The 24,542-nt window shown below is 45.5% G+C and overlaps 1 protein-coding gene across 2 annotated transcripts in view; it reads left to right on the forward strand.

Annotated features, from left to right (window-relative positions):
- Window positions 1–24,542, forward strand: part of LOC134345475 (LIM and senescent cell antigen-like-containing domain protein 1) — a 291,120-nt gene that overhangs the window by 20,502 nt on the left and 246,076 nt on the right. For both annotated transcript variants that reach the window (XM_063046183.1, XM_063046182.1), the window contains exons 2-3: window positions 13,411–13,570; window positions 14,725–14,791. In XM_063046183.1, the coding sequence (XP_062902253.1) occupies window positions 13,411–13,570; window positions 14,725–14,791 (227 nt within the window). The remainder of the gene's footprint in view (window positions 1–13,410; window positions 13,571–14,724; window positions 14,792–24,542) is intronic.

Below are 24,542 nucleotides of genomic sequence, written 5' to 3' on the forward strand. Positions count from 1 at the left end.
AGCGGATTGTGGGGGGAGGGAAAGATGTGCTTGGTAGTGGGTTCCTATTGGAGATGTCCTTGAGCCTGGTGGTGCAGGCTTTTAGGCTTTTGTATCTTCTGCCTGTTGGAATAGTGAGAATCACACACAAAATGCTGGAGGAACTGAGCAGGTTAGGCAGCATCCATGGAAAAGAGTACAGTCGATGTTTCAGGCCGAAACCTTTCGTATGTACAGTACTCTATTCCATAGAAGCTGCCTGGCCTGTTGAGTTCTTCCAGCATTTTGCGTGTGTTGCTTGGATTTCCAGTATCTGCAGATTTTCTCCTGTTTGGGGATAGGAAGAATGCTTGGGATGGTTGGGGGTCTTTGATGATTGGGGGTCTGCTTTACTGAGGCAGCAAGAAGTGTTGACAAAAGTCCGCCAAAGGGAGGTCGGTGTCCATGATGTCCATAAATTTCTGCAATTCCCTTCATCCAGTGCAGAGCATACTAAGCCAGGTGCATAAATAAAACTTAGTCTAGTCCCAATACAGGTTATACCCAAGAAGTTACAGTATCACCATTCCTGGTGGTTACAGTATTCCTATTACTCCCAAGGGGTTACAAAATCCAAATTACAGGGTATCCCCTAATGGTTACAGTATCCACATTACAGTTTCTACCCGGGGATATAGAATCCTCAGTACAGGTTATAACCTGGAAGTTACAGTATCCACATTAGAGGTTATACCCTAGGGTTTACAGAGTCCCCATGACAAGTTATGTCCAGGAGGTTGCAGAATTCATATTACAATTTAAATCCCACAAGCAACAAACAATCTGCTGAAAGATTTCAGTGGGACCAACATGTCAGAGGAAAGAAACTGTCGATGTTTCTGGTGAAACCCTGCATAAGGTTTGAACTCATACAGTACATCTACAATTCCTCTCCTCCCACTGGTGGTTTGAACTCATACAGTACATAAGGTTTGAACTTATACATAGAAACATAGAAAATAGGTGCAGGAGTAGGCCATTCGGCCCTTCGAGCCTGCACCACCATTCAGTACGATCATGGCTGATCCTCCAACTCAGAACCCTGTACCTGCCTTCTCTCCATATCCCCTGATCCCTTTAGCCACAAGGGCCATATCTAACTCCCTCTTAAATATAGCCAGTGAACTGGCCTCAACTGTTTCCTGTGGCAGAGAATTCCACAGATTCACCACTCTCTGTGTGAAGAAGTTTTTCCTCATCTCGGTCCTAAAAGGCTTCCCCTTTATCCTCAAACTGTGACCCCTCGTTCTGGACTTCCTCAACATCGGGAACAATCTTCCTGCATCTAGCCTGTCTAATCCCTTTAGGATTTTTAAACGCAAACAACAGGAATTCTGCAGATGCTGGAAATTCAAGCAACATACATCAAAGTTGCTGGTGAACGCAGCAGGCCAAGCAGCATCTATAGGAAGAGGCGCAGTCGACGTTTCAGTCTCGGCCTGAAACGTCCACTGCGCCTCTTCCTATAGATGCTGCTTGGCCTGCTGCGTTCACCAGCAACTTTGATGTATGTCCCTTTAGGATTTTATACGTTTCAATCAGATCCCCCCTCAACCTTCTAAATTCCAATGAGTATAAGCCTAGTCGATCCAGTCCTTCATCATATGAAAGTCCTGCAGTACTGTACTGCATACAGTACATAAGGTTTGAACGCATACAGTACATCTACAATTCTTCTCCTCTCACTGATGGTTTGAACTCAAACAGTACTAGGGGTTTGAGCACTCTGGACAGTGCACAACCCCGGCTGGGCACAGTGGGGATCGAGGCCTCCACCCACAGAAGGGCGAGTCCCGAGTACTTGCGTGACTGTGCACGGGATGTATCACATTCCGACATTCCGACTGCCAGTTCTTCCTCTCGGTCTCCTGGGAATGTTGCGCTGGGAATGTCTTGTTCTGCATACAGGAAGTCAGTAAATACCGAGCTGCGTGACGGCTCCCTGAAACTTCAGCTGCTAACTCCTGCTGTCTTGGTGTGGGTGGGACGGAATTGCTGGTCCGTAAATCACAGAGGGAGCGACAGCCGACCGGGGGATGGGAGCACAGTATCCCACTGCACCGTGACACAAAGTGAATATCTGTAGTGGAGTCTGCCTCGGCTACTCACCCCACAGGACATCTCTATACTCAGACCCGGCACAGTGCCAGGTAGCGAGGGACTGAGTGTGAGCGGTCCATGGTACTCTGAGAGTTATCCAGAGTGACTCGGACAGTCAATCGGATGACACCGGGTGTGACTCCGAGAGACTCTTGCAGTGACTCAAAAAGACTCCGGAGCTGCCTCTGGGAGTTATGACGTGAGTGAGTCCGGCAGTGATCCTGCTGACATCCCACCCTGCAAAAACTCATTTAGTGATAGGGGACTCGATAGTTAGAGGTGCAGATAGGAGGTTCTGTGGTCGTGACAGAGAATCCAGGATGGTTTGTTGCCTCCCGGGTGCCAGGGTCAAGGATGTCTCTGATGGATAGCATGACATTCTGAAGTGGAAGGGTGAGGAGGTCCTGGACAGTGAGTATAGAGAGCTTGGTAGGAAGTTGAAAAGCAGGACCTCGAGGGTGGTAATCTCAGGATTGCTACCTGTGCTAGGTGCCAGTGAGGGTAAGAATAGGATGCTCTGGAGGAGGAACAAGTGGCTGAGGAACTGGTGTAGGGAGCAGTGTTTCGGATTTCAGGATCATTGGGACCTCTTCTGGGGCAGGTGGGACCTGTACAAGAGAGACGGGTTACACTTGAACCACAGGGGGACCAATATCCTTTCAGGGAGGTTTGTTAGTGCTATTGGGGAGGCTTTAAACTAGATTTGCAGGGGGATGGGAACCAGAGTGCCAGAGCTGACAGTGTGGCTGGGGTGAAAATAAATGATGTTAAAAGTTCAAGCAAATCCGCTAATAGAAAGGTTGTGAGTGGTGGTAAAAATCTTCTGAGGTGTATATATTTCAATGCTAGGAGTATTGTGGAGAAGGCGGATGAGTTGAGGGCATGGATTGACATGTGGAATTATGATGTTATAGCAATAGGTGAAACTTGGCTACAGGAGGGGCAGGACTGGCAGCTTAACATTCCAGGGTTCCGATGTTTCAGATGTGATCGAGGCAGAGGAATGAAAGGTGGGGGAGTAGCATTGCTTGTTAGGGAAAATATTACAGCAGTGCTCAGGCAGGACAGATTAGAGGGCTTGTCGACTGAGTCCTTATGGGTGGAGCTGAGAAACAGGAAAGGTATGGCCACATTAGTGGGATTGTATTACAGACCACCCAATAGTCAACGAGCTTGGAAGAGCAAATCTGCAGAGAGATAGCAGGCAACTTCAGGAAACATAAAGTTGTGGTGGTAGGGGATTTTAATTTTCCATACATTGATTGGGACTCCCATACTATTAGGGGTCTAGATGGTTTAGAGTTTGTAAAATGTGTTCAGGAAAGTTTTCTAAATCAGTATATAGAGGGACCAACTAGAGGGGATGCAATATTGGATCTCCTGTTAGGAAACAAATTAGGGCAAGTGGCAGAAGTCTGTGTAGGGGAGCACTTTGGTTCCAGTGATCATAACACCATTAGTTTCAATTTGATCATGGACAAGGATAGATCTGGTCCTAGGGTTGAGGTTTTGAACTGGAAGAAGGCCAAATTTGAAGAAATGAGAAAGGATCTAGAAAGGGTGGATTGGGACAGGTTGTTCTCTGGCAAAGATGTGATTGGTAGGTGGGAAGCCTTCAAAGGGGAAATTTTGAGAGTGCAGAGTTTGTATGTTCCTGTCAGGATTAAAGGCAAATTGAATAGGAATAAGGAACCTTGGTTCTCAAGGGATATTGCAACTCTGATAAAGAAGAAGAGGGAGCTGTATGAAATGTATACAAAACAGGGGGTAAATCAGGTGCTTGAGGAGTATAAGAAGTGCAAGAAAATACTTAAGAAAGAAATCAGGAGGGCAAAAAGAAGACATGAGTTTGCCTTGGCAGTCAAAGTGAAGGATAATCCAAAGAGCTTTTACAAGTATATTAAGAGCAAAAGGATTGTAAGGGATAAAATTGGTCCTCTTGAAGATCAGAGTGGTCGGCTTTGTGCGGAACCAAAGGAAATGGGGGAGATCTTAAATAGGTTTTTTGCGTCTGTATTTACTAAGGAAGCTGGCATGAAATCTATGGAATTGAGGGAATCAAGTAGTGAGACCATGGAAACTGTACAGATTGAAAAGGAGGAGGTGCTTGCTGTCTTGAGGAAAATTAAAGTGGATAAATCCCCGGGACCTGACAGAGTGTTCCCTCAGACCTTGAAGGAGACTAGTGTTGAAATTGCGGGGGCCCTGGCAGAAATATTTAAAATGTCGCTGTCTACGGGTGAAGTGCCGGAGGATTGGAGAGTGGCTCATGTTGTTCCGTTGTTTAAAAAAGGATCGAAAAGTAATCCGGGAAATTATAGGCTGGTGAGTTTAACGTCAGTAGTAGGTAAGTTATTGGAGGGAGTACTAAGAGACGGAATCTACAAGCATTTGGATAGACAGGGGCTTATTAGGGAGAGTCAACATGGCTTTGTGCGTGGTAGGTCACGTTTGACCAATCTGTTGGAGTTTTTCGAGGAGGTTACCAGGAAAGTGGATGAAGGGAAGGCAGTGGATATTGTCTACATGGACTTCAGTAAGGCCTTTGACAAGGTCCCGCATGGGAGGTTAGTTAGGAAAATTCAGTCGCTAGGTATACATGGAGAGGTGGTAAATTGGATTAGATATTGGCTCGATGGAAGAAGCCAGAGAGTGGTGGTAGAGAATTGCTTCTCTGAGTGGAGGCCTGTGACTAGTGATGTGCCACAGGGATTAGTGCTGGGTCCATTGTTATTTGTCATCTATATCAATGATCTGGATGATAATGTGGTAAATTGGATCAGCAAGTTTGCTGATACAAAGATTGGAGGTGTAGTAGACAGTGAGGAAGGTTTTCAGAGCCTGCAGAGGGACTTGGACCAGCTGGAAAAATGGGCTGAAAATGGCAGATAGCGTTTAATACTGACAAGTGTGAGGTATTGCACGTTGGAAGGACAAACCAACGTAGAACATATAGGGTTAATGGTAAAGCACTGAGGAGTGCAGTGGAACAGAGGGATCTGGGAATACAGATACAAAATTCCCTAAAAGTGTTGTCACAGGTAGATAGGGTCGTAAAGAGAGCTTTTGGTACATTGGCCTTTATTAATCGAAGTATTGAGTATAAGAGCTGGAATGTTATGATGAGGTTGTATAAGGCATTGGTGAGGCCGAATCTGGAGTATTGTGTTCAGTTTTGGTCACCAAATTACAGGAAGGATATAAATAAGGTTGAAAGAGTGCAGGGAAGGCTTACAAGGATGTTGAAGGGACTTGAGAAACTCAGTTACAGAGAAAGGTTGAATAGGTTAGGACTTTATTCCCTGGAGCGTAGAAGAATGAGGGGAGATTTGATAGAGGTAAAATTATGATGGGTATAGATAGAGTGAATGCAAGCAGGCTTTTTCCACTGAGGCAAGGGGAGAAAAAAACCAGAGGACATGGGTTAAGGGTGAGGGGGGAAAAGTTTAAAGGGAACATTAGGGGGGGCTTCTTCACACAGAGAGTGGTGGGAGTATGGAATGAGCTGCCAGACGAGCTGGTAAATGCGGGTTCTTTTTTAACATTTAAGAATAAATTGGACAGATACATGGACGGGAGGTGTATGGAGGGATATGGTCTGTGTGCAGGTCAGTGGGACTAGGCAGAAAATGGTTCGGCACAGCCAAGAAGGGCCAAAGGGCCTGTTTCTGTGCTGTAGTTTCTATGGTTCTATGGTTCTATGGGAAGGTAGAACCACCACCACCCCCCCCCCCCGCCCCGGTCGACCTCCAAGGGTGTATGTATACAGGACATTTGATTATAGACAATAGACAATAGGTGCAGGAGTAGGCCATTCGGCCCTTCGAGCCAGCACCATCATTCACTGTGATCATGGCTGATCATCCACAATCAGGACCCCGTTCCTGCCTTCTCCTCATATCCCTTGACTCTACTATCTTTAAGAGCTCTATCTAACTCTTTCTTGAAAGAATCCAGAGAATTGGCCTCCATTGCCTTCTGAGGCAGAGCATTCCACAGATCCACAACTCTCTGGGTGAAAAAGTTTTTCCTCAACTCCGTTCTAAATGGCCTACCCCTAATTCTTAAACTGTAGCCTCTGGTTCCTAACATCGGGAACATGTTTCCTGCCTCTAGTGTGTCCAATCCCTTAATAATCTTATATGTTTCAATCAGATCCTCTCTCATCCTTCTAAATTTCAGAGTATACAAGCCCGGTCGCTCCAATCTTTCGACATATGACAGTCCCACCATCCCGGCAATTAGCCTTGTGAACCTACGCTGCACTCCCTCAATAGCAAGAATGTCCTTCCTCAAATTTGGAGACCAAAACTGCACACAGTACTCCGGGTGGGGTCTCACCAGGGCCCTGTACAACTGCAGAAGGACCTCTTTGCTCCTATTCTTAACTCCCGTTGTTATGAAGGCCAACATGCCATTAGCTTTCTTCACTGCCTGCTGTACCTGTATGCTTACTTTCACAACAATTTATCTGATCACATATTGAAACTACACACACACACACACACACACACACACACACACACACACACGCACACACGCACATATATATATATTCCTTGTTGAGTATTTTGTTGGCAGTCTCAATGCTAATAGCTAAGCGCTAATGCAAATAGCTTTTCTATTTCTTTTGCAAACTTTCCTTGTACTGTGATGTGGCTTGCTTGGCAGATTTGAGCATTTTGCCAGAAGTCTCATAGCAGTGTATGTCAATGAATTTGTTAATTTTGCAAGACATCAGATCCACAAGATTCACAATTATATTATATTATCATGGAGTCATTTTTTTTTATTCTACTACAACTTTAAGCAAGTCCACAGGGAGTTTGGCCTCATCACATAGGACATCAATAGAGTAGCTCCTTAGCAGCTAGCCAGCTAGTTTAAATAACGTTAGCTATGCTAATGAATGAATGACACCTGTTAAACTCACCTCAACATGTCTTTTACAGTCTTAACCCACCATGGGCAATAGAAAAGTCACTGTTGTAAACAGTGCAGCGAGCACCACTGTCATTATTTTTGACCCCCTATTAGGCAGGGGTACACTTTAGTGTAGTCTGGGGTGACGTACATTTTATGTTTTCATTTTTGGAACACTCTGCCATGGCACTCTAGGACACTAAACTGAACTGATGGATAATGAAAGAGAGAGAGAGAGAGAGAGAGAGAGAGAGATCGAATGTAAAGCCCGCCCACAGAGAAAACTGATAGGTCTACTTAGCACAAAGAGAGACAAATCAGGATGCTCTCTCTGTCACTCTCTCGCTACATCTGTCATTCAGTCTTTCTGTCTCTCTCTCTTTCTCTCTCTCTGTCTCTCTCTCGCTCACTTGCTCTCAAAAAAATCGATTTCCGGAATATTGTATATAATTTGCGGGCATCAGGGAGCCACTATCAATTGCGGGAGACTCCCGGAACTTCCGGGAGAGGTGGGATGTCACTCAGGGTATGACTTAGATTCATAGAGACACAGAAAACTACAGCACAGAAACAGGCCCTTTAGCCCATCTAGTCCGTGCCAGACCATTTAAACTGCCTAATCCCATTGACCTGCACCCAGACCACAGTGTCTTTCCATTTCTCTTCCATTCATGTACCTATTCAAACTTCTCTTAAACGTTGAAATCAAAATTGTATCCACCAGCTGGCAACTTGTTCCACACTCTCACCACCCTCAGAGTGAAGAAATTTCCCCTCATGTTCCCCCTTAAATATTTCACCTTTCACCCTTAGCCCATGACCTCTCATTGGAGTCTCATCCAACGTTAGTGGAAAAGGCCTGCTTGTCTACCTATACCCCTCATAAGCTGATATACCTCTATCAAATCTCCCACCAATCTGCTGTGTTCTAGGAAAAATAAATCTCAACTGGATCAGCAAATTTGCAGATGAGACCAAGACTGGGGGTGTAGTGGACAGTGAGGAAGACTACCATAGCTTGTAGCAGGATTTGGACAAGCTGGGAAAATGGCACATGGAATTTAATGTCCTGACGAAGGGTCTCGGCCTGAAACGTCGACTGCGCCTCTTCCTATAGATGCTGCTTGGCCTGCTGCGTTCACCAGCAACTTTGATGTGTGTTCCTTTACTACCACTCTCTTGCTTTTCCCACAAAGCCAATTTCTAATCCAATTTACTACCTCATCCTGAATGTCAAGCAACTGACTTTCTTGACCAAACTCCCATGCGAGACCTTGTCAAATGCCTTGCTAAAGTTCATTTTGATAACATCCACTGCCTTGCCTTCATCCACTTTCCTGGTAACTGCCTCGAAAAAGCTCTACAAGATTGGTTACTCATGACCGACCATGCTGACCATCCCTAATCAGTTCCTGTCTACCTAAATACTCATATATCCGGTCCCTTAGGACTAGAAAGGACTAGATAGGGTGGATGTGGAGAGGATGTTTCCTATAGTGGTGGTATCCAGAACTAGAGGGCACAAAATTGAAGGGCAAACTTTTGGAACAGAGGTAAGGAGGAATTTTTTTAGCCAGAGAGTAGTGAATCTGTGGAATGCTCTGCTACAGACTGCGGTAGAGGCTAAGTCCGTCGGTATACTTAAAGCGGAAGTTTATAGTTTCCTGATCGGTCAGGGCACCAAAGGATATGGCGAGAAGGCAGGTGTATGGGGTTGAGTGGGATCCGGGATGAGCCATGATGGAATGGCGGAGCAGACTCGATGGGCTGAATGGCTTAATTCTGCTCCTGTGTCTTATGGTCTTACAGTCTTAGAATACCTTCCAGCTACTGATGTCAGGCTCACCAGCGTATCATTTCTTGGTTTACTCTTAGACCTTTTCTTAAACAGCAGAACAATGTTAGCTACCCTCCAGTCCTCTGGTACCTCCCCTGTCACTAAGGATGATTTAAATATCTCTGCTAAGGCTCCTGCAATTTCTGTACTTGCCTCACTCAGGGTCCAAGGGAACGCCTTGTCAGTCCCTGGGGATTTGTTCACCCTAATTGGACCCAAGACAGCAAACATCTTCTTCAAGCAACACACATCAAAGTTGCTGGTGAATGCAGCAGGCCAGGCAGCATCTGTAGGAAGAGGTGCAGTCGACGTTTCAGGCCGAGACCCTTCGTCAGGACTAGACATTTCAGGCCGAAACAATCTGTATTGGTCCACGAACTCGCTGCTGCTTTGCCTCACTTCTATAGACTCTGTGTCCATCTCCTAAGTAAATATAGACACAAAAATCCATTTAAGATCCTCCCATCTCTTTTGCTCCATGCATGAATTACCATTCTGATCTTCCAGAGGACAAATTTTGTCCCTTGTATTTATCTTGCTCTTAACATATCTGTAGAATCCCTTAGGATTCTCCTTCACCTTATCTGCTAGAGCAACCTCATGCCTTCATTTAGCTCTCCTGATTTCTTTCTTAAGTGTTCTCTTGCATTTCTTGTACTATTTTGTACTCCATAATACCTCATTTTTTCCTACTTGCCTATAACTGCTTTATACCTTCCTTTTTTTCTTAACCAGGGCTTCAATATCTCTCGATAAACAAGGTTCCCAAAATGAGTTATCCTTGCCTTTTATTTTGACAGGCATGTACAAGCTTTATACTCTCAAAAGGCAACTTTTGAAGGCCTCCCGCTTACCAAATACACCTTTGCCAGAAAACAGCCTGTCCCAATCCACACTTGCCAGATCCTTTCTGATACCATCAAAATTGGCCTTTCTCCAATTTAGAATCTCAACCGAGGACCAGACCTATTCATTTCCATAATCACTTTGAGACTAATGACATTATTACAACAAGATGCAAAGTGTTTCCCTTCTATCACCTGCCCTGTCTCACTCCCTAATAAAGATCAAGTATTACACACTCTGTCATTGGGACTTCTATGTACAGATCAAGGAAACTTTCCTGAACACATTTGATGGACTCTATCCCATCCAGTCCTGTTACAGTCTGGGATTCCCAGTCAACATGTGGAAAGTTACAATAACCTACAATCGCAACCTTATGTTTCTTGAAACAGTCTGAGATCTGTCTATAAATTTGTTCCTCTAAATCCTGCTCACTTTTGGTTAGTCTACAATATAGCCCCATTAATGTGATCATACCTTTCTTATTCCTTGGTTCTACACATAAAGCCTCACTAGATGAGTTCTCCAGTCTGTCCTGACTGAGCACTGCCGTGACATTTTCCCTGAGTAGTAACACCATCCCTTCTGCTCTATCATGTCTAAAACAACGGAACCCAGAATACTGAGCTGCCAGCCCTGCCCCTCCTGCAACCAAGTCTCACTGATATCTACAACGTCATAATTCCACGTGCTGATCCATGCCCTGAGCTCATCTGCCTTTCCTCCAATAATTCTTGCATTGAAATATATACTACTCAAGATGTTTCTCTCGGGTCTGGTCCAAAGGCTGAGATATGACAGTGAAATTCACGTGGATGGTCACTTCTTGCCTTGACTTTCTTCTACATGTGGACCTTTCATGTTGAGTACCTTAAAAATATCTGTTCTTTCATGAATTTTGACAACCTGGTAGAAATCCAGTACTTCTTATAATCAAGTAAACCTTCTGAAAACTAGTTTGTAATTGCTACTTCATCAGTGCTGATTGGATGGAATAAGCAAGATGGAGCTTTTCTCTATAGAGAAAAGGAGGAGTGAATCGTTTCATTCCAGGGATCATTGTTTGAACCTCCTCTAGATCCTCTTCAATGTCAGCACATCCTTTTTTAGATAAGGACTGCTCGCAATACTCCAGGTGAGGCCTCACGAGTGCATTATAAAGCTTCAGCATCACATCCTTACTTTTATAGTCTAGTCCCCCAAAAATGAATGCTAACATTGCATTTCCCTTCCTCACCACCAACTCAACCTGCAAGTTAATCTTTAGGGAATCATGCATAAGGTCTCCCAAGTCCCTTTGCACCTCTGATTTTTGAATTTTCTCCCCATTTAGAAAATAGTCTATGCCTTTATTCCTTCGACCACAATGCACAACCATACAATTCCATACACTGTATTCCTTCTACCATTTCTTTGCCATTCTCCTAACATATCTAAGTCCTTCTCCAGACTTCCTTCTTCTTCAATACTACCTGTCTTGCCACCTACCTTCATATTGTCCATAAACTTGGCCACAATGCCATCAATTCCATCTTCCAAATCATTTACAGATAGTGTGAAAAGAAGCGGTCCCAACATCGATCCCAGCGGACCACCACTAGCAACCGGCAGCCAACCTAGAAAATGCCCCCTTTATTCCCACTCTTTGCCTCCTGCCAGTCAGCCAATCTTGTATCCAGGCTAGTATTTTTCCTGTAATACCATGAGCTCATATCTTGCTAAGCCTCATGTGCGGTACCTTGTCAAAGGTGTTCTGAAAATCCAAGTAAACAACATCTACTGACTCTACTTTATCTATCTTGCCTGTTATTTCCTCAAAGAATTGCAGCATCTGGAAATCTCGTTCTCATCCATAGAATCTCCTTTCTGTTCCCCTAACTAATGAATCCCCTATCACCACAGCTCACCTATTCTTCCCCCTTCCTTTCTGAACCACAGAGCCATACTCAGAGGCAGAGACCTGACCGCCTTAACTTTTCTCTTCAAAATGGTGAACCGGTTGTTGAGGGGGATGGTCACAGGGGTACTCCTCACTTTCTGTTTAACCCCTTTCACCTTCCTGGCTGTCACACAGTCTCCTGCGTCCTGCACATTGGGTGTAACTACCTCTCTACATGTCCCGTCTATCACCAAGTAATCCAGAGTTCACCTTAACGTGGAGTGTGAGAAGCTGCGTCTGGATGCACTTTTCAGTGGTGAAATTGTAAGGGACACTTGGAAAGACTCTGGGAATAACTCGGAGATACTCCGGGAGTAACCCAAAGAGAATCTTGGGGTGCCTCTGTGATGCTGGAGTGACTCTAGGAGTAGCCCAGAGACTCTAGGAGTAACTCAGAGACTCTGGGAGTGATTTGAAAAGAATTTGAGGATATCTCTGGGAGTGATGCTGAGAAAATTGTTGGGAGAGACTCTAGAAGTGACACTGGGAGGGATTGGGAATGATTCTGGGAATGACTTCTTGAGATATGCTGGGTGTGTATTATGATCTGGATTTGTCAGAGTCCATCAGAATGCTATTGAGCGTGAGCTGCTGCTCATGAGCTTCCTGCAGTCCACTCTTCCCACACTTCTTCACTTTGAGATACATTTTATCCTCCCACAGCTCCCAGCTTCCTGATTACCAGTAAATCAAATACTTGGCATAGAGAAGTACTGTGGTCAGTTCTGCCACTGGACCCTCCCACAGGGAGACCAAAGGATGGAGCTCCACAGGGAGGGTCATGGATGGAATTCCATGGAGCGAGTAAGGAATGAATCTCCACAGGGAGGTTCATGGATGGAATTCCATGGGGCGAGTAAGGAATGGGGCTCCAAAGGCAGACCAAGGGCATGGTGTTCCCTGAAAAAAACTGAGGGATAGAGCTGCAGGGTGTGAGGGTCAGGGTGTGAGAGGTCAAGGTGCAGAGTCAGAGGGTGAGGTTCAAGGAGTGGAGGTCAGGGTACAGGGGTCAAGGGTTTTGGGGTCAGAGTGTAGGCTCAGGAGGTGGCTAACAGAGTGAGGGGTCAGGGTGTGAGGAGTTGGGGAATGGGGGGGATCAAGGTGCAAGGCTCAAGGTATGAGGGAATTTGGAGGGAAGGGGTCAGGCTGCAGAGGTGAGGTTGTGAATGGTCAGGGTTAGGGTCTCATGGGTTAGTGGACTATCTTTGCTGAGAGCACCCTGTCTCCTGTGTACATAGCCACACACTCTGCAGTGGTCTGAGGGAACCCATGTATCCCTGCTGTGGGGTGGAATTTGCAGGGTGGGAGGGGGAGGTGAAGAGAGTGGGATGGGGCTCGGGGACGGTGGGGAGTATGGGGAATATTCTTTGTCAAACAACAGCACAGTGTTTGCACCAGTGAGCAGTTCTCCACCTTGGATGTTGGGACATCCAACCGCGCACTGTCCTGCATCTTGTCCTCATCACTAAGCAGGTACAGCTCACGGACACAGGTGGGGGAGAAAAGAGAAGAGAGAGGCAGAGAGAGGGACAGGAAGGTAGAGAAAGGGTGGGGCTGAAGGAGTGGGAGAGGGAGCTGCTAATTTGTTAAACTGAACCCTACATCACTGCTCTGCCTCCTGTTGTCGCAAACCCTCAATGGACGCCAATGGCTCTGTCTGTGATCCTTTGCTTTCCTCTAATGACTGGTCTGGACTAACCTGTGGTCTCCCATAACCCCCTCCTCCCCACCCCCACCTCCTCTGCAGCAACATGTCGGAGGCCTTGGCTAGTGCCACCTGTGGGCACTGCCGCTCGCACTTTGACCCCATGGAGCGAATCGTCAATAGCAACGGGGAGCTCTACCATGAGAAGTGCTTTGTCTGTGCTCAGTGCTTCCAGCAGTTTCCAGGAGGAGTCTTTTATGAGGTAAGGGCTTTTCCTTCAGTGGCTGTATCCAGACGAGCTGTTAGATCGCCAAAGCATAGACAGCTAAGGACCAAGTGTGGGTAAACGAGTTCAGTATGGAGTACTTGCTGGTGGACTTGATGGACCAAAGGGCCTGTTCATGAGCTTTCTGAACCCTACAACCCCATCGACGCTTAAAACTACAAACTCCTCAAAACCAGAACATGCTGGAAACACTCTGCCTGCCAGGTAGCATCTGCGGAGGGGGAAATAGTGTTAATATTTCAGACCTAGGACCTTCTGCCAGAACTGGGAAGGAGATAATATGGGTGGTTTTAAGTTTTAGAGAAAGTGGGGTAGGGGTGGATAGGACAAAGGGCGAGACCAAGGTTACCATGGAGACAAGTCATCCAACAAAATAGATGAACCGGATGGTTAGACACTTCCTTGCCAGGGTATAATTGCTAACAGCAGGGCTACGGGACATCCACATTACCCAGAGGCCAGGCTGTACAAATGGAGTGAGGTTATCTGAACCGTTAACACAAATGGATGGCTTAACACATCAGATACCAACAGAGCCCAGCTCTGCGCCCTGTTGGCTAATCTTTACACTTCTCCTGGGGGAAGGCGTGGGAAGTCTCTGTGGATGTGTAACAACACCGCTCACCTGTCCTTCATGAGGGGCTCTGCAGCTCGGAGCTCCGTCACTCAGACAGCTAACAGTGGGCTATTAAGCTATTGAGATGAATGAGCAGGCCAGAGCACTTGACTGGGAGCCCACACAGTCACAAGGAGAATGTGCAAACTCCACACAGGCAACACCGGAGGTCAGGATCGAACCCAGGACCCTGACGTTGTGAGGCAGTGGCTCTACCTGTCACACCACTGAATGAGGAGCTTGCTGTCACTGTCCCTTCTGGTAGTGAGCCCATTTTGTCAACTCTCACACCCTCATCACTGGAGAATCATTTACCCTCATCACTGGAGGATAATTTGCACAAACCCTCTCCTCTAATGGAAATGATTCTCACAGGTAGCACAATCCCAGAGACAACAACCCCACCACTCCCCTCCCACCGCTCTCTGTCAAATTGTATATGTCTGAGCTCTGTAGACCGAGAGACCACCTGAACGTCCGTCAGCCACTGCTGACTTTTCTCTTTTTCTTCCAGTTTGAAGGCAGGAAGTACTGTGAACACGACTTCCAGATGCTTTTTGCACCTTGCTGTGGACAATGCGGTGAGAACTCATTCACATGTTCCAGATGTGTCTGCGTCTGTGTACACACCTGTCATCCATGAGTGTGTGAGTGTGTATGTGGGTGTGTTTATGGGTTGGTAGTATATCTGGACATGTGAGGTGTGCTGGTGTGTGTGTGTGTATATGTAAGTGTGTGCGTTTGCGTGTGCATGTGTGTGTGTGTGTATGCACGTGTGTGCATTCCACGTGAGGTGTGCTGGTGTGTATTAGTGTGTATATGTGAAAACTTTTATAAGCACACAGCTATCTGAGCATGAGTCATTGTTCATGCTTGCATCTGTTTATCTGGATGTGCCAGGCCCTTCCCTCTTTCTCAGACATAGAACTAGAACAACACAGGCCCTTTGGCTCATGACGTTGTGCCAAACTTTTAACTTACTCTAAAATCAATCTACCCCTTCCTTCCTACATAGACCTCCATTTTTCTATCATCTATGTGCCTACCTAAGAGTCTTTCAAAAATACCAAATGTATCTGCCTCTACCACCACTCAGGCTGGATGTTCAATGTACCCACAACTCACTGTGGAAAAAACGACCTCTGACATCAGCTATACTTACCTCCAATCACCTCAAAATGATGCCACCTCCTTTTAGCAAATTCCATGCTGTGAAAAAGGCTCTGGCTGTCCACTTGATCAATGTCCCTGATCATCTTGTCAACTCTATCAGGTCACCTCTCAGCTCCTTCGTTCCAAAGAGAAAAGCTCCAGATGGCCCAACTATTCCTCAGCAGACATGTTTGCTATCTAGGCAGTATTCTGGTCATTCTTCTCTAAAGCATTCACATCCTTCCTATCATGAGGTGACCAAAAGTGAACACGTGCACAACTGTCCTATTTCCTTCAGGACTCCCCTACCACAACTCCTGTAGTGAGTGAAACAATGGGAACTGTGATCCGGTACCAAACACCAGTGAGTCCCAGCTCCAGCTCCAGTGGAGAGTCGGGATTGTCATGGCTCCCTGGTCTTCCAATGTGGCAGGAATCAATCTCGCCGTACAATCCACGTTGTACAATTCCTTCTGTACAATCTATACAGTATAATCCCTCTTCTGCAATCCACACTGTACAATCCCCTCTCTACATTCCACACTGTACAATCCGTGCTCTACATTCCACGCTGTATAATCCCTGCTCTACATTCCACACTGTACAATCCCTGCTCTACATTCCACACTGTACAATCCCTGCTCTACAATCCACACTGTACATTCCCTGCTCTACATTCCACACTGTACAATCCCTGCTCTACAATCCACACTGTTCAATCGCTGCTCTATAATCCACACTGCAAAATCCCTGCTGTACATTCCACACTGTATATTCCCTGCACTACAATCCACAATGTACAATCCCTGTTCTACATTCCACACTGTACAATCACTGGTCTATATTCCACACTGTACAATACCTGCTGTACAATCCACACTGGACAATCCCTGCTCTACGATCCACACTGTACAATCCCTGCTCTACAATCCACTCTGCACAATCCCAGCTCTACAATCCACACTGTACAATTCCTGCTCTACAGTCCACACTGTACAATCACTCCGCTATATTCCACACTGTACAATCCCTGCTCTACAATCCACACTGTACAATCCCTGCTCTACAATCCACACTATACAATCACTGCTTTACAATCCAGACTGTAGAATCCCTGATCTACATTCCACACTGCACAATCCTAGCTCTACAATCCACACTGTACAATCCCTGCTCTATATTCCACACTGTACAATCACTACTCTACATTCCACACTGTACAATACCTGCTCTATAATCCACACTATACAATCCCTGCTCTACAATCCAGACTGTACAATCCTTGCTCTACAATCCAGACTGTAAAATCCCTGTTCTACATTCCACACTGTACAATCCGTGCTCTAAATTACACGCTGTAGAATCACTGCTCTACAATCCACACTGTGCAATCACAGTTCTACAATCCACACTGTACAATCCCTACTCTACAATCCACACTGTACAATCCCTGCTCTACATTCCACTCTGTACAATCCTTGCTCTACAATCCACACTGTATAATCCCTGCTCTACAATCCACACTGTACAATCCCTGCTCTACAATCCACACTATACAATCACTGCTCTACAATCCAGACTGTACAATCCCTGTTCTACATTCCACACTGGACAATCCCTGGTCTACATTCCACACTGCACAATCCCTGCTCTACAATCCACACTATACAATCACTGCTCTACAATCCAGACTGTACAATCCCTGTTCTACATTCCACACTGGACAATCCCTGGTCTACATTCCACACTGCACAATCCCTGCTCTACATTCCACACTGCACAATCCCAGCTCTACAATCCACACTGTACAATCCTGCTCTACAATCCAGACTGTACAATCCCTGCTCTACATTCCACGCTGTAGAATCCCTGCTCTACAATCCACACTGTGCAATCACAGTTCTACAATCCACACTGTACAATCCCTGCTCTACAATCCACACTGTACAATCCCTGCTCAACAATCCATATTGTACAATCCCTGTTCTACAATCCACACTGTACAATCACTGGTCTATATTCCACACTGTACAATACCTGCTGTACAATCCACACTGGACAATCCCTGCTCTACATTCCACACTGTACAATCCCTGCTCTACGATCCACACTGTACAATCCCTGTTCTACATTCCACACTGTACAATCCCTGGTCTACATTCCACACTGCACAATCCCTGCTCTACAATCCACACTGTACAATCCCTGTTCTGCATGCCAGTCTGTAGAATCCCTGATCTACATTCCAAACTGCACAATCCCAGCTCAACAATCCACACTGTACAATCCTGCTCTACAATCCAGACTGTACAATCCCTGCTCTACATTCCACGCTGTAGAATCCCTGCTCTACAATCCACACTGTACAATCACAGTTCTACAATACACACTGTACAATCCCTGCTCTACAGTCCACACTGTATAATCCCTGCTCAACAATCCCTATTGTACAATCCCTGTTCTACAATCCACACTGTACAATCACTGGTCTATATTCCACACTGTAAAATCCCTGTTCTACATTCCACACTGTACAATCCCTGCTCTACAATCCACACTGTTCAATCGCTGCTCTATAATCCACACTGTAAAATCCCTGCTGTACATTCCACACTGTATATTCCCTGCTCTACAATCCACAATGTACAATCCCTGTTCTACATTCCACACTGTACAATCACTGGTCTATATTCCACACTGTACAATACCTGCTGTACAATCCACACTGGACAATCCCTGCTCTACATTCCACACTGTACAATCCCTGCTCTACGATCCACTCTGCACAATCTCAGCTCTACAATCCACACTGTACAATTCCTGCTCTACAGTCCACAATGTACAATCCCTGCTCTACAATCCACTCTGTACAATCCCTGCTCTACAATCCACACAGTACAATCCCTGCTCTACAATCCACTCTGTACAATCCCTGCTCTACAATTCACACTACACAATCACTGCTTTACAATCCAGACTGTACAATCGCTGTTCTACATTCCACACTGTACAATCCCTGGTCTACATTCCACACTGCACAATCCCTGCTCTACAATCCACATTGTACAATCCCTGTTCTGCATGCCAGTCTGTAGAATCCCTGATCTACATTCCACACTGCACAATCCCAGCCCTACAATCAACACTGTATAATCCCTGTTCTAAAATCCACATCGGACAATCCCTGCTCTATATTCCACATTGTACAATTCGTGCTCTACATTCCACTCTGTACAATCCCTGCTCTACAATCCACACTGTGCAATCCCGGCTCTACAATCCACACTGTACAATCCCTGATCTACAATCCATCTGTACAATCCCTGCTCTAAAATCCAGACTGTACAATCCCTGTTCCACATTCCACACTGCACAATCCCTGGTCTACATTCCACACTGCAAATCCCTGCTCTACAATCCACATTGTAGAATCCCTGCTCCACACTCCACACTGTACAGTACCTGCTCTACAATTCAAACTGTACAATCCCTGTTCTACAATCCACACAGTACAATCCCTGCTCTGCAATCCATCTGTACAATCCCTGCTCTACAATCCAGACTGTACAATCCCTGTTCCACATTCCACACTGCACAATCCCTGCTCTACATTCCACACTGCAAATCCCTGCTCTACAATCCACATTGTAGAATCCCTGCTCTACAATCCACACTGTACAATCCCTGCTCCACAATTCAAACTGTACAATCCCTGTTCTACAACCACACAGTACAATCCCTGCTCCACAATTCACAGTGTATAATCCCTGCCCTACAATCCACACTGTACAATCCCTGCTCTACAATCCACACTGTACAATCCCTGTTCTACATTCCACACTGTACAATCGCTGCTCTATAATCCACACTGCAAAATCCCTGCTGTACATTCCACACTGTATATTCCCTGCACTACAATCCACAATGTACAATCCCTGTTCTACATTCCACACTGTACAATCACTGGTCTATATTCCACACTGTACAATACCTGCTGTACAATCCACACTGGACAATCCCTGCTCTACGATCCACACTGTACAATCCCTGCTCTACAATCCACTCTGCACAATCCCAGCTCTACAATCCACACTGTACAATTCCTGCTCTACAGTCCACACTGTACAATCACTCCGCTATATTCCACACTGTACAATCCCTGCTCTACAATCCACACTGTACAATCCCTGCTCTACAATCCACACTATACAATCACTGCTTTACAATCCAGACTGTAGAATCCCTGATCTACATTCCACACTGCACAATCCTAACTCTACAATCCACACTGTACAATCCCTGCTCTATATTCCACACTGTACAATCACTACTCTACATTCCACACTGTACAATACCTGCTCTATAATCCACACTATACAATCCCTGCTCTACAATCCAGACTGTACAATCCTTGCTCTACAATCCAGACTGTAAAATCCCTGTTCTACATTCCAGACTGTACAATCCGTGCTCTAAATTACACGCTGTAGAATCACTGCTCTACAATCCACACTGTGCAATCACAGTTCTACAATCCACACTGTACAATCCCTACTCTACAATCCACACTGTACAATCCCTGCTCAACAATCCATATTGTACAATCCCTGTTCTACAATCCACACTGTACAATCCCTGCTCTACATTCCACTCTGTACAATCCCTGCTCTACAATCCACACTATACAATCACTGCTCTACAATCCAGACTGTACAATCCCTGTTCTACATTCCACACTGGACAATCCCTGGTCTACATTCCACACTGCACAATCCCTGCTCTACAATCCACACTATACAATCACTGCTCTACAATCCAGACTGTACAATCCCTGTTCTACATTCCACACTGGACAATCCCTGGTCTACATTCCACACTGCACAATCCCTGCTCTACATTCCACACTGCACAATCCCAGCTCTACAATCCACACTGTACAATCCTGCTCTACAATCCAGACTGTACAATCCCTGCTCTACATTCCACGCTGTAGAATCCCTGCTCTACAATCCACACTGTGCAATCACAGTTCTACAATCCACACTGTACAATCCCTGCTCTACAATCCACACTGTACAATCCCTGCTCAACAATCCATATTGTACAATCCCTGTTCTACAATCCACACTGTACAATCACTGGTCTATATTCCACACTGTACAATACCTGCTGTACAATCCACACTGGACAATCCCTGCTCTACATTCCACACTGTACAATCCCTGCTCTACGATCCACACTGTACAATCCCTGTTCTACATTCCACACTGTACAATCCCTGGTCTACATTCCACACTGCACAATCCCTGCTCTACAATCCACACTGTACAATCCCTGTTCTGCATGCCAGTCTGTAGAATCCCTGATCTACATTCCAAACTGCACAATCCCAGCTCAACAATCCACACTGTACAATCCTGCTCTACAATCCAGACTGTACAATCCCTGCTCTACATTCCACGCTGTAGAATCCCTGCTCTACAATCCACACTGTACAATCACAGTTCTATAATCCACACTGTACAATCCCTGCTCTACAATCCACACTGTATAATCCCTGCTCAACAATCCCTATTGTACAATCCCTGTTCTACAATCCACACTGTACAATCACTGGTCTATATTCCACACTGTAAAATCCCTGTTCTACATTCCACACTGTACAATCCCTGCTCTACAATCCACACTGTTCAATCGCTGCTCTATAATCCACACTGTAAAATCCCTGCTGTACATTCCACACTGTATATTCCCTGCTCTACAATCCACAATGTACAATCCCTGTTCTACATTCCACACTGTACAATCACTGGTCTATATTCCACACTGTACAATACCTGCTGTACAATCCACACTGGACAATCCCTGCTCTACATTCCACACTGTACAATCCCTGCTCTACGATCCACTCTGCACAATCTCAGCTCTACAATCCACACTGTACAATTCCTGCTCTACAGTCCACAATGTACAATCCCTGCTCTACAATCCACTCTGTACAATCCCTGCTCTACAATCCACACAGTACAATCCCTGCTCTACAATCCACTCTGTACAATCCCTGCTCTACAATTCACACTACACAATCACTGCTTTACAATCCAGACTGTACAATCGCTGTTCTACATTCCACACTGTACAATCCCTGGTCTACATTCCACACTGCACAATCCCTGCTCTACAATCCACATTGTACAATCCCTGTTCTGCATGCCAGTCTGTAGAATCCCTGATCTACATTCCACACTGCACAATCCCAGCCCTACAATCAACACTGTATAATCCCTGTTCTAAAATCCACATCGGACAATCCCTGCTCTATATTCCACATTGTACAATTCGTGCTCTACATTCCACTCTGTACAATCCCTGCTCTACAATCCACACTGTGCAATCCCGGCTCTACAATCCACACTGTACAATCCCTGATCTACAATCCATCTGTACAATCCCTGCTCTAAAATCCAGACTGTACAATCCCTGTTCCACATTCCACACTGCACAATCCCTGGTCTACATTCCACACTGCAAATCCCTGCTCTACAATCCACATTGTAGAATCCCTGCTCCACACTCCACACTGTACAGTACCTGCTCTACAATTCAAACTGTACAATCCCTGTTCTACAATCCACACAGTACAATCCCTGCTCTGCAATCCATCTGTACAATCCCTGCTCTACAATCCAGACTGTACAATCCCTGTTCCACATTCCACACTGCACAATCCCTGCTCTACATTCCACACTGCAAATCCCTGCTCTACAATCCACATTGTAGAATCCCTGCTCTACAATCCACACTGTACAATCCCTGCTCCACAATTCAAACTGTACAATCCCTGTTCTACAACCACACAGTACAATCCCTGCTCCACAATTCACAGTGTATAATCCCTGCCCTACAATCCACACTGTACAATCCCTGCTCTACAATCCACACTGTACAATCCCTGTTCTACATTCCACACTGTACAATCCCTGCTCTACAATCCACACTGTACAATCGCTGCTCTACAATCCACACTGTATAATCACTGCCATACAATCCACACTGTACAATCCCTGCTCTACATTCCACACTTTTGAATCACACCCCTACATTCAACGCTGTATAATCACTGCTCTACATTCCGCACTGTACAATCGCTGTTCTACATTCCACACCATACATTCCCTGCTCTACCATCCACACTGTGTAATCCCTGCTCTACAATCCCCATTGTACAATCCCTGCTCAACAATTCATATTGTACAATCCCTACTCCACAATCCACACTGTAAAGTCCCTGCTCTATATTCCACACTGAACAATCCCTGCTCTACAATCCAGACTGTAGAATCCCTGCTCTAGAATCCAGACTGTACAATCCCTGTTCTACATTTCACACTGCACAATCCCTGGTCTACATTCCACACTGCAAATCCCTGCTCTACAATCCACACTGTACAATCCCTGCTCTACATTCCACACTGTACAATCCCTGCTCTACACTGTATTATAACTGGTCTACAATCCATACTGTACAATCCCTGCTCTAGAATCCAGACTGTACAATCCCTGCTCTAGAATCCACACTGTAGAATCCCTGCTCTAAAATCCACTCTGTACAATCCCTGCTCAACTTTCCACACTGTACAATACCTGGTCTACAATCCACACTGTACAATCCCTGCACTACAATCCAGACTGTACAATCCCTGCTCTGCAATCCAGACTGTATAATCCCTGGTCTACATTCCACACTGCAAATCACTGCTCTACAATCCACACTCTAGAATCCCTGCTCTACAATCCACACTGTACTATCCCTGCTCTGCATTCCACACTGTACAATCCCTGCTCTACAATCTACACTGCACAATCCCTGCTCTACAATCCACACTCTACAATCCCTGCTCTACATTCTACAATGTACAATCCCTGCTCTACAATCCACACTGTATAATCCCTTCTCAACAATCCACACTGTACAATCGCTGCTCTACAATCCACAGTGTAAAATCCCTGCTGTACATTCCACACTGTACAATCCCTGCTGTACGATCCACACTGTACAATCCCTGCTCTATAATCCATAGTGCACAATCCCAGCTCAACAATCCACACTGTGCAATTCCTGCTCTACAGTCCACACTGTACAATACCTGCTCTACAATCCACACTATACAATCCCTGCTCTACAATCCAGGCTGTACAATCCCTGCTCTACAATCCAGACTGTAAAATCCCTGTTCTACATTCCACACAGTACAATCCCTGCTCTGCAATCCATCTGTACAATCCCTGCTCTACAATCCAGACTGTACAATCCCTGTTCCACATTCCACACTGCACAATCCCTGGTCTATATTCCACACTGCAAATCCCTGCTCTACAATCCACATTGTAGAATCCCTGCTCTGCATTCCACACTGTACAAATCTTGGTCTACAATCCACACTGGACAATCCCTGCTCAGCATTCCACACTGTAAAATCCCTCCTCTACAATCCACTCTGTACAATACCTGGTCTACAATCCACACTGTACAATCCCTGCTCTACAATCCAGACTGTACAATCCCTGCTCTGCAATCCAGACTGTATAATCCCTGGTCTACATTCCACACTGCAAATCCCTGCTCTACAATCCACACTCTACAATCCCTGCTGTACATTCCACACTGTGCAATCCCTGCTGTACCATCCACACCGTACAATACCTGCTCTATAATCCATACTGCACAATCCCAGCTCTACAATCCACACTGTGCAATCCCTGCTCTATAGTCCACACTGTACAATCACTGCTCTACATTCCACACTGTCCAAACCGTGCTCTACAATTCACACTGTATAATCCCTGCTCTACATTCCGCACTGTACAATCCGTGCTCTACATTCCATGCTGTATAATCCCTGCTCTAAAATCCACACTGTACAATCCCTGCTCTATAATTCAAACTGTACAATCCACGTTCTACAATCCACACAGTACAATCCCTGCTCTACATTCCATACTGTTCAATCCCTGCCCTACAATCCACACTGTATAATCACTGCCATACAATCCACACTGTACAATCCCTGCTCTACATTCTACAATGTACAATCCCTGCTCTACAATCCACACTGTATAATCCCTTCTCAACAATCCACACTGTACAATCGCTGCTCTACAATCCACAGTGTAAAATCC

The sequence above is a fragment of the Mobula hypostoma genome, chromosome 4 (assembly GCF_963921235.1).
Source record: "Mobula hypostoma chromosome 4, sMobHyp1.1, whole genome shotgun sequence".
NCBI classification, from domain to species: Eukaryota; Metazoa; Chordata; class Chondrichthyes; order Myliobatiformes; family Myliobatidae; genus Mobula; species Mobula hypostoma.